Below are 12407 nucleotides of genomic sequence, written 5' to 3'. Positions count from 1 at the left end.
ATACAGGAAATTTTGGGGCGAATTTTGGGGCTTAAATATCTCATTTCTTCAAAGGTTCAAGGATCATACAGAGCCCTTATTCAATAACTTTTTCAGTCTGAATTTGAGACTCTGAGACCCGTAAATGTGATTTCTTAAATGTTACAAAAAATCTTAAATGTTAGTATTTTTAACAAAGGCTGTTCAAATTATTTCAAAACAAGTGAGGAAAACTCCATGTTTAAAGTGGCTTTATGCTTGCAGTTTGTATTGTCTGTCTCTTCATTGAGGAAGGCCTATGATCTTGCTTTTATTAGCTGATTGATGTTTATTTGCATTTGAAATGCTAAGTTTTGAGTTTTGAGTCTTAAACTGGACAAGGGTTCAATGAATACGGGCCCTTTTGTATTTTGGACTGCTTTTATAAATGAGTAAAATATTAAGATTTTATAAATCGCTTTTGTTTAGTATTTGACCAAATTCTTTCATCTTATTTTTCACTTTTGTTTTGCACTAGAACTAATTCAACATTCTGTGTCTGATTGTTGAAGTTTAGCTTTACATGTTACATGTATGTGTTTGTATTCTTAAGGGCGCACAATACGTTTTAATTTTAATGCATTATCATGTTTCACTCATTTGACTTAAATGATCAACAAAAAAGGACGTGATCATGGTGCAGATAAAAAGATATATGTGATATTTTGGCTTTCTTTTAATTGGGGAATTTGTGGCTTTTAAATTAAAAAAATAAAATTGTAAAGGTTGATATTTTTTATCAGCCCATCTTGTGTGCCTTTAAATAAAATACTCTTTGATTGAATCATTTATGTGTAGTGGTATTATGATACATTTTTAATAAAGGGATAGCATAATTAGAGAGATTATAGGTGAAAAAAAACCGTTAATGTTTGAATTAATGAAAGTAATCATTTTTGTGATAAATTGAATGTGGTTTTCGTGATTGAAAGTATATATGACCACACTTTGATGTGTAATATTCCAATAGTCTGTTTCATTACAATATCAAACATCAAAATGATTTAACTTTATCTAGCAGAAGCTGTCATCAATTTCCCTTACATGGTCCCAATCTCCGTTTCAGCATCATTCCCGAGCGCGTTCAGCTCCCAGGCCGCCCAGCAGCTACAGGCCGCAAACTCTGCCGCGGGGAAACAGACGGAAGGTACGACCTATGGTCCCCTTTTCTCACGCTACCAGTCTGAGGGTATGTCGAGTAGTGTATATGGAAGGGTTTATAGTAACGTACTTAGGAGAACATTTTGGTTTTTAATCCTCGAGGCGAGTCTTTTGGCGGCAGTTTGAGCAACTGACATGCAGGCAAGGTTTGAGCTCCGGAATGGCTGTGTACTTTTCTCAACCTCTGATCCTTTTGTGTAGTATGTTATCCTTGAATTTGTATGTTCCATGTTTAATACTGAATATAATGAAACAACAATAGAAGTTGTAAGGGGCTCTAAGAAGTCATACATTAAATTGGAGCCAGCAAGGCGACAATGCTGAAATAGTTTTTCTGTGTTTAAAATTATCACACTCCTGCTAGCCCTGCACTCCATTTTTAATGCTTTCTGGCTTGCTCATATTCTATATTTTATGTAGCGTCAGCTTGTTGAAAATGTTTTTATGCTAAGCACCTGGGAAAGAAATTGGACTTGTTCATCAAAAAGTCTTAACTGTGATGATAGTAAAGTGCATACAGTTATATGGCATAGTAATCATGTTGAACAGATATATATGGCATAGTAACCTAGCCGTACATATATAATTATGGCATAATATCTAAGTCATACGTTTACACGGCATAGTAACCCTGTCGTACAGATATATGGCAAAGTAACCCAGTCTTACAGATATAATTATGGCACAGATCTGACTTCTTAGTATAGCACTCTGTCCATTGAAAATAAAACCATGTTTCATTCTATTACACAGTGTATGAGCCATGTTGTTGTACATTCAGGTCCGGAGGGTGCTAACCTATTCATCTACCACCTCCCCCAGGAGTTCAGTGACCATGACCTTATGCAGACATTCATGCCCTTTGGAAATGTGATATCGGCCAAGGTCTTCATTGACAAACAAACAAACCTTAGTAAATGTTTTGGTACGTATAGTTAAGTTTTTTCTTCATAACTCAAAATAATTAATTTTGCCTCTTACACATTTTTTTTACCATGTGTATTCTATACTTCTGGAAAACAAGGGGACTTACCCCTCAATTAGATGGACTTTCATTGATTATTTATTGCTACAGTGCAGGCATTTTTTTGCATGTTCTTTTTTAAAAAGCATTTCATGTAAAGTATGTATTCTTAACTGAAAAGCGCTGTTATGAGTATATATTTTACAAATGTGCTGTAATAAGTATTTAAGGCATTTTTCACAATCAAACACAATTATTACACACACACAACAGAAACACAAAGTGATATGGCATTTATGGTTTATCGTGACTTTCATTGTTATGATGATTAAGCAGGTATTTTAAGACTGTTTTTGAGGAATATTTCTTAAGCATGTTTACTTTGAGATCTTTGTTTGATGTGACATTTAAATGTTGTTGTTTTATCTAAATGCACTAATTGTGGCACAAAAACTATTCTTAAGAAAGCAGTTTAATAATAGAGATATTGTTGCAAATGTTCAGACTGTTAACAAAGTTAACAATGTTGTTAACATCAATTTTGTTAACTTAAATTTCAAATCTTTAGAGCTCTGAAAGTTGAATGGAAACACTTGTGATCTGCTGTATTCCTAACAGGACTTGAGACAATAATTTCAGCTATTTTCGTTTTATTCAAATATATGAGCACTTCAATAAATTGTACTCTGTAAAAGCTAGACAAAGTCATTAATTATATTGTTAACTTTAACAGATTTCTGAACAAGGGACCCATTGTGTTAAATTTATATAAAACACTATGTTCTTAACAACAGTATCTGTTTTTCTCTCTAGGTTTTGTGAGTTATGATAACGCGGTGTCATCGCAAGCAGCGATACAGGCGATGAATGGATTTCAGATCGGAATGAAACGCTTAAAAGTGCAGCTCAAACGACCAAAAAATGACAGCAAGCCATACTAAAGGGACACATTTGTGAGAAATAGGTGCGTATAAAATGAAATGTGATGTTTTTGATAGTGTCGAGAAGAAAGCTTGAAAGGTAAGTCCTGCAGGTGAGTGAAATGATAATTGCCTGCAGGAAATGAGAAAAGGTGTTTTTGTAAATGAGAAAAAATTTCATACACAGCAGACATGCATTTCTTCCATTGCCCTCTGGTCGGAATTTCAGATCCAAACCAATAACATGTGATTGCTATTTTTACACGGTGAGGTGGTTTAAATTGGGTTGGTAAAATATACAGCATTATGCTCTGTAGAGCCTGATCAAAAAAAATTAATCTTCAAAATATTGAACCACATTCCTGCAGGCTTACACATTGTCTTGCAACATTGTTAATTATTTGGCACCCTGATAATTTACATGACGCCAACAAATGCAGTTGGGATTGGATTCAATATATTCTTTTGTTAAAAAGGTGGGTTATTATCAAAGGGGGTCTTAGTCTGATTAAGCATCATGTCAGTTGTAGTACGATGTAGTTTGGTATGCTTGTGTATACAGCGAGTTGGATCGTTCTGATGTCACCATGGTTTCCAGCACTGAAGATTGGAACCGAAGCATAAAATATCACCAAGAGAACCTTTTAAATGACTTGTTAGGAAATTTCATTTTCAAACTAACAGACTGAAGTTTGGCAAGAGCTTGATACGGATGTATTGCATAAAAAATCGCATCATAATCAAAGCACCATACACAACTAAAACTGGTAGCTAACAGCAAGATGTGTTAATATTGCTAGGCTTGTTTTGTAATGTGTAATACTGACCGTGTTGTGTCTGTCCAATATGTTGTGTGGCAAACTATAATGGCCTCTTCTTAACATACACTTTGAATACAACACAATTGCACACTCTTAGTAACCATCTCTTCTTCGTACGTGAGACTATTTTAACAAACTGTGAAGTAAACAATGGTATCTGGCAATATTATTAAAAAAGGATGTGAACGTCTGCTATGTTGAAAATGGTGCTGTTTGTTCATGGCGTTAGCATGAGTCAAATGGTTTGAATAACCATTGTTTTCGACCTAATTCATTGTAGCTATTTGTTGTCGGTCACGGGACTTGGTTTTTGGAAATGTTTTGCTTTACTCATAATGATAATAATTAATAAAAAAAAGTTTAATTATTTCAAATAATTCAAAAACTGTTTCAAATATCCACATGTTACCAGAGACATTCAATATGCACATATGTAGCAGGGCCAACATAACTCTGGTTTTAATTATTGACTTAAGTTATGCCCCTTTTCAAAATATACAATGGACAAGTGTTTGTTCTGCCCAGCTCTTTTTTTCTAAAGGTTTTTAGTTATCATAATTAAGAGAAAATAAAAACAATGTTTGAAAAATGCTGTCAGTAATGCTTACATAATTGCTAGCATGATTAATGAGTGATATGTCAAGCTATTCCAACTAGCTAACTGAGAAACACGGTTAAGTGTATGCATCTAATTTGTATGATAAGAATGATGCTCTTTTTGTGCAAATTTAAAACATCTGTGTAAGGTCTTTTTATGCATTTAAAATATCCTATACTGAAACATGACTGGATGTGGTGAATAAATAATTTGAGTGTGTTACTTTGTCAACATTAATCATTGTTTGTTTTTTCCTGAGAAAGGGCCGCCAATCCTGCCCAATGTTAATTTACTGTCTTAATTGTTCAATATTTTCAAGGTAACGGCTTCTTATTTAAAAAAAATAACAATGGATGTTGCATCTTGTATTTGCCTCAATGTGAACGGATATAACATACAGTTTAGAATAAGTTGCTGATGAGAGGTCAAACCATTTCAATGAAATTTGTACATAAACATTGAGTTATTGTAGACCATATCATGAAAATAGACCTGTCTTTTGATAACATTTATCAGTGGATAATTAATTGACTGTACCAAGTTTGATTTTCAGCACTTTAAACTCTACTAAGTTTGATTTTCAACTGTACCAAGTTTGATTTTCAGTACTTTCAACTGTACCAAGTTTGATTTTCTGAGTTCCTTGATGTTGATGGCTAGTTGTATTACTTTTAGTTAGCTAGAACCAATAGTGAAAGTGTAATACCATATTTGCACCAAAACTTAATTTAAATTTTACAGTTTGATGTAATTTTAAAATGTCAGTAACTTATTTAACGCTGCTGATGCCTGTTCTTCTAACAAAATTCAAAGTACACAAAAAGAAGTCCCATAATTAACAGGCATCATATAATATGTAGTGCCTGTCTTAAACTAGAGATTTATGTGATTTTCAGATTTTGTTGCTGGGGATATGGGAAATGTTTAATGTTCTGTAATAAAATGAAAGCTAGCACCCTTGTTTTGCCAGACAATATTGTAGAGCTTTGTATTTATGTTGTAGAATTTCTTGTGTCCACAAAACAATCAGAGTTGATAGGCTTGTTAGCAGCCATTTAATGGATTATTTGTAATGAAATATTAAATTCCCAACTGAATGCAAGAACTCATTTAATTCCTTTTATAAGCTTGTCTGTTTCTTATTAAAAAAAATCAAGGTATTGAATTAGCCTTTGTGTCAGCAGCTGCAGCGTTAAAGCGTAAAAACTTCAGCTTAGCTATAACTCGATAACCATTCAAGATATTTCAATGGAACTTGGTACACATGTTGTCGAAGAAATATTTTAACCAGGGCTTCAATAATTGTGGAGTTATGCCCCTTTTTGTCTGGAAAAAGTTGAGTGTTAGCATTCGCTCTGCAACAATCGGTATATTTTTATTATTTTTTCGCAAAGGTTTGGCATGCCATGTACAAATGCAAGACATCAGTGACATATTAAAATGACAGTCCATTGAACATAATAGAAATTTAAATAAAATCTTTAAATATGTTTGAACAAATATTTTCTAGAAATCATGAAATGATCGTTGATCACTTTGATTGTTTTGTTTTTCAACTCATAGATAACCTTGCTTTTCTATGTTCAGACGTTGAATTTCCCCCGCCGTGCTGTGGGCAGTGTGATTGTTTCATCGTTGCCGCCCATCCTCCATGTTTCCGTGCATACGTTCTACGTGTTGCCTAGCGATATCACCACGGTCACATGTGTCAGCTGAAACGCTTCTTTATACATGTTTTTTGTCTGCACAAGTACATTTAAACAGAAAAATCTTATGTAACATCTAACTGCGACACTGGGAAAATATTATGTCGTTGACATGTCATCATTTACGGACAAAGAAAATGAATATTTGTTTGTGAATGTATGGATTATTGATTAAATGGCAAAGCAGCTCATTTTATGGATGTGTAACTGTGTATTATGTGTTAACTTTGCTTTTTGGTTGACTAGTGTTGTGTTATTTCATTCTTTCATGTAAACTTTGTATTATTAAGGTGGAAGGTCGGACTCCTGGTATATGTTAGACTTTTATTCTAGAGTTTGGTTATGTTTTTTTTCTCTCCAAGTTTTCTTGTTTCAGTGTGTTAGTTTTAAGTATGTAGTTTTATGAAAATATGCTGCACAGTTTGTGTAAAGAAATGTGCTATTCGCATTGTTTTATTGTTTTGTTTTCTTAAATTTGAGTTACTTTTCCTATAGTTTAAAAGTGCATAAATATTGCCATGGCAACTATATATAAAGTATCATTTTTGTACAGATGTTGGAGATTTTATTACGGTGTAAATTCTATTGATGTTACAATTGCGTTTTAGTTTTTAATTATTTTAATGAAACCATTTTAAAATATACATGCACACACATGCAGTAGATATTCATGTTAAACTACCAAAATATCATTTTGTTCATAATTTTACACCCAGTACCTCAATCAAGCAACTCTACACAAATTCATTACCAAAGAATTTCCCACATACGTAAACTGCAATAATTTGTTGTTTCATATTATCCGAATAAATATATAAGTTGTCTGAATTCTGCAAAAGAATTAAGTGAGTTTTGTTCCTCATTTCTGGTTACAGCTGTTAATAAACAAAATGCAATATTTGAACATTCTTCTCATATCATAAGCTTTCATTGTCTAAATTATTTGGATCATTTCCAATAGTCTGTGGTTACAGTACCGTCTGTGGCAGCTTGAGGTTTCTGTACACTTTGTGGCAGTCTGTGGTTACAGTACACTCTGTGGCTGTTTGTGGTTACAGTACACTTTGTGGCAGTCTGTGGTTACAGTACAGTATGTGGTCACAGTGCACTCTGTGGCAGTCTGTGGTCACAGTACACTCTGTGGCAGTCTGTGGTTACATTACACTCTGTGGCAGTTTGTGGTTACAATACACTCTGTGGCAGTTAGTGGTCGCAGAACAGTGTGGGATTTGGGCCAACACTTTAACATCACTTATTTTCAGAGCAAAACCTTATTTGATAAAAAAAATCAAAACAGATTGACTCATGGCAAATAAAACTGATTTTTGTTCTGTTTTGTAAGGGGTTTTAAGTGGAGATTATAGACAATGTAATTTAGTTGAGGTGCATATAGTCATGTATTTTTATATTATTATATTATTGAAATGTGCACTGTACAATCATGATTATAATATTATCAAAATAACACCGGAATATTCTGGTGAAGGAATTGTCTGGTTTGAATGATATTTTTGACCGCCTGAGTGTCATGTATATACAAAACAAAATCAAAATTTGAGTTTACTTGTTTGCAAGCTAGGTTTTGTATCATTTTCTATGAAAATGGTATGACAAAATGTTTCTTGCAAAAGATGAATGTAATTGATTGTTGGACAGAATCAAAATACAGATGGTATTATATTGTTGAAATAGATTGTATCATGTCTTATTATGTACTAATGTAATGTAATATTATGTTTGGTGATTGTAATGTGTTGTTAAAGACATTAACTCCAAGAGAATGTTAGCTCTAGTTTGTGTTTAAAATTACATTGGTTAGCGTTTAAACATGTGTTTGGTAATTGTAAACGCAAGCTAAAGTGTTGTGTATCATTCCTGTATTGATTTTAAACAAAAGTGAAATATAACGATGGTGAAAGAATAAAACTGGGGTGAGTGCTTAGGCTGGTTGCTTTCGAGGGCTAAACATAAAACTTCTATGTAGCGACAAGTCAGCAGAGAGCAAAACCTTTTGTTAGTAAGCAGAGAGCACCAACTCTCACATAATGCTGACATTATACCCTCATATAGCGATATGCCTACGCAACTGACTCTGTTTCTTTTTTGGAGAATAAATCTTCTGTACAAATGCAGTACGTTCTTATGAAAACACGATTTAAATTTTTCTTAGTTTTGTAAATATAATCCTACAGGTTTGATATGTCACAAAGAAATACATGCTTTATGATAAAATTAACGTAATAATAGATACAAAGTTTGATCCACTGTTATTTCGGGTAACATTTCCTTTTTTGAACTTAATTTTTATACTTCATTAAAATCGAAAATCAAAATTTGTTTTCCGCATTTTGAGTTTAAGTTTTGGATCAAACTTCTACCATAATTGAAATTTAAAAATTTGATTGTGTTTATTGTTCTATAAATATACTTTTATCATAAGGCTGTATTTCTTTGTATGTCCTTTGTTTCAGAAAATTGTATTGTTTGTAAATATATTGTTTTATAAAGATATATAATTACAATTATATTAGAAAATATCTAAATAGGATTTATTAACTGAACTTAATATTTAAAAGGACATAAATGGTGATCATTTAAAAAAAATAACTTCAGAGATCTATTACATAGTTATTGCACATTACAAATAAATAAAATGAAAATGACATTGTCTACAAAAAAATGGGAATTTCATTTTCCTCTCCTAAAATTTTGAACTTTTAAAACTCAAAAGAATATTAACCAAGATTTGTATCACAGAAAGAAAAAAATCAGTACCCTATTAACACGTACGTTCATTTTCTACAGAAAGTAGTCTGAGATTTGCTAAAATATTAAGCAGAATCTGCAACATGACTGTATATTTGTATTTCATAAGTATGAAGTATTTATTATTATAAATATCGTCATAGTGACTGAAGTCTCAAGGTTGTGTTAGATTTGTAGGTGTATATAATCATATAAAGTAGAATATTACATACACTTAATATTCCTTACATCATAATTAACTAATGGAAACATCACTGTAGATATTTTAAGCATAATAAACACTAATCAGATTGGTGACATAGCTATAAGCTTTGTTCTATAAATCAGAAAAATATTTGTAATTTGCTAATGTAAGAAGTTATTAGACAGTGTATAAGGCCACTGATTTAATAGTTTTTTTGCGTCCTCCGCGGAACTAAAAAAACACTGTCAGCCTGAATATATTTTTAAGCTTCTTCAGCAGTGGTCCTAATTTTGTTTTCATTTTTATTACAGAACTTAAGGATAGTGAAGTAAAAAAACAAACATACCCACCCGCAACTAAAAATGTGGGTGGGGAAACACTAAAATATTATTTTTAGTTACTTTGGCCTAACTTAATTAATTAGTGTACTAGAAAAACACAAATAAATCCTAACTTTAATTAATATGGATCTGAGGTTTCCCATACGTTGCCATAAGTAATATCTTGCCTTAAGTGTTATTTGTTAGATTATGTATTTTTTTTTATTATGATGATGATGACCCCTATCACAATATTATGAAAATGAGCTTGTCCCTTATTCTTTATTTTATTATCAGATAATTCATTTAAAATTGCCATTTTTCATGCAAACTTTTTTCTATAAGTAACATGTGTTCAGAAAATATAATCACAGAGATTCATATAGACTTTTTACGCCACGTTATATGACCTAGAAATTTTAGGGTCATACTAGTATTTTATTTTAGGGTAATTTGTATCTAATGGTTAATATTATGTACATACTCAGTGTAATTATATATATTCTATGAAAGGGTTTAAAGGTTTTTTATTGACACACAAACTTATCACATTAGCTAAGCCATGACAGAAAATTGTGGGTAAAGTTTGTAATTACTTTAAATCACATTAATTGATGTGATGTTATCAAAGTTATTAGATAGGTATATGTAACATTTGTAATCTATTATGCTTGACAAGTATATTGTTTTTGAATAAATTTCATTTTAGCAATAAGCGATCTGAATAACGTACATATCATATTGACTTCTTGTTTGTAAACGATAAGTTGTTACCATGGTAACAGGGAAATCTGAACTCGTATTCAAGTCCTTACAATAAAAATGTTTTAATCTGCAATTGAAGACATGACAGTTCACAACCTGTTGCCATGGTAACTATTTTGTCTCCCCAATTGAAATACGCACTTTTTTTTGTCTCCTACACACTTATTCTCAGGAATTTTTGTCCTTTTTAATGTCACAATAAATTTCAAGTTTCAACGTTTTTTGGAAGTATGTGTAGAAACATGACTTATATTAAGACTGTTTTGTAATTTTGGTGTAAGTCTGATCTTGGATCTGTTAAAAGTACAATTGTAACCAGTAATTGTTTCAAAATGATTACATTGATCAGTGTTATTGCGGTGTGACTATTTATTTCAGTGTAAAACCACCAAGTAATTAATTGTCTCTGTATCTAGGTGTACAATATTTTGTAAAAATATTTATGGAATGTCATTCACTAGTAGTCTCAGTGTAAAACATTACGTTTAGTGTTCGTCAGTAAGTCTTAAGTGTCAATCAGATCTTTCGTTTTACTGTGATCAAAATATTGTTAAGTTAAAATGTTCCCACGCTGTTTGTACACATGTCGATCGAGATTTTGTTCTGTTCCCTACTCATTACAGATTTATTTTCCCCTTTATTTTAGGTTGATGTGATAAGTGTGTTATATCTGTTTGTTATTTTCTGAAGTTTAATAACATTGTTGTGAAATTAACCGGATGGTGTTTGGATCACGTTAAGTATTTTATTATGAAAATAAACACGGATAATGTGCCTCAGATGCAGTATTGTGATTATTCGTATCATGTGACTCTTGTTGTGTATCACGTGACAAAAGTTGTGTACCATGTGACAAAATTTGTGTATCACATGAAAAGATTTGTGTACCATGTGACCCTGGCCATTGAAATAATGTTTTTAAAGGAAATTGAGAGCCTTCAATAAAAGGTCTACATTTCAAAATAAACATCATCGTTTCCATTTAAGAAAAATGTATCAGAATGAAAAATAGATAACATTGTTACTCAGATTGGTCCATATCATAGTTTATATTCATCTATTAAACTGTTGAAAATAATATTAAAAAGAACGAGAACATTTAAATTGTGTTCTAGTCGAAGGCAATAGATTACATGTACAGAAATCAAAACCATTGACAACATTAGATTGCATTTGTTTGTTAAATATTCATTGTTTTAATACAACTCATACCTTAAGCAATATCAAAATACAATATAAGTGATTTCTTTGTTAGATGGAGTAAAAAACATGTGTTGGTTACTATTTTGCTGTTATGATAACCGAGACGATTTTGTTTGCCAGTATTTCGGTTGAGACAGTTTGTATTTTGTTACATGTCGTCGGTAAATATTGTACAGGTACATATGACAATAAAAAGCATTCAATCAATATAGTGTGTTCCTTTCTTTACTTAATGAAGCATTATTGCTCTATGCTCGCATGTCTTGTATTTGGAATTGTTTGTCTTGCAAGAAGGGACACTTGTGAATTTCAATAATACAAGAAATCTGATACAGGTTTCCCAGAATTATTGTGTAACAATTGAAAATTGTAATAATCCATTGGGTAACTGTTAGGTTGACTGTGAATATTCATGAATGCATAGTGGACAATGTGAACTATTTCCCGAATGAGATCAAGGTCATTGCAGTTAGGTACTCAATTTTATTGTTTGTTAAACTGCTAAAGATTATAAAAGCTACCTCTCAAACTTGGCAGGCAGGTTGGATAAACCATATTGATTTTGAGGTCAGTGGCTCAAGGATGTGGTAATCTCTAGCTGAGCTGAAAATCCGTTTCCGATCAATAACTAAAAACAATGGGACCCAGGACCTTAAATTTGGTATTAGCAGGTTGGTCATGACGAGTAGATGAGCTTCAGCAATTTTAAATAATTTGGTTTAATGTCAATGTTGTGATAACCTTGAACTGAAAATCCGTTTCTGTTCAAAGCTGGAGAAGCTGGGGCCCAGGGACCTCGTACTTTGTTGACAGGTTGCTCATGACAAGTACATGTAAATGAGCCTTTGCGATTTCAAGTCAGTTGGTCCAAAGTTGTGGTGATCTTGAGATGAAAATCCAAACAAAAACTGTAGAATCTCGGGCCAGGGACCTCAAACTTGGTAGGCAGGTTGCTCAAAACAAACATGTAAATGAGCCTAC

The 12407-nt window shown here is 32.3% G+C and overlaps 1 protein-coding gene across 15 annotated transcripts in view; it reads left to right on the top strand.

Annotated features, from left to right (window-relative positions):
* The window catches only part of LOC128238533 (CUGBP Elav-like family member 1-A), a 136721-nt gene extending 125088 nt beyond the window's left edge, over nucleotides 1-11633 (top strand). For 13 of the 15 annotated variants that reach the window (XM_052954554.1, XM_052954549.1, XM_052954544.1 and 10 more), the window contains 4 exons: nucleotides 1085-1207; nucleotides 1961-2104; nucleotides 2957-3107; nucleotides 6070-11633. In XM_052954554.1, the coding sequence (XP_052810514.1) occupies nucleotides 1085-1207; nucleotides 1961-2104; nucleotides 2957-3084 (395 nt within the window). In that variant the 3' untranslated portion in view covers nucleotides 3085-3107; nucleotides 6070-11633. The remainder of the gene's footprint in view (nucleotides 1-1084; nucleotides 1208-1960; nucleotides 2105-2956; nucleotides 3108-6069) is intronic. The other 2 variants (XM_052954547.1, XM_052954543.1) reach the window with 1 other exon arrangement.
* The last annotated feature ends 774 nt before the right edge of the window (nucleotides 11634-12407 follow it).

Source organism: Mya arenaria, chromosome 6 (genome assembly GCF_026914265.1).
Source record: "Mya arenaria isolate MELC-2E11 chromosome 6, ASM2691426v1".
In the NCBI taxonomy this organism is placed as follows: Eukaryota; Metazoa; Mollusca; class Bivalvia; order Myida; family Myidae; genus Mya; species Mya arenaria.
This window is presented reverse-complemented; position numbering and strand designations above follow the sequence as displayed.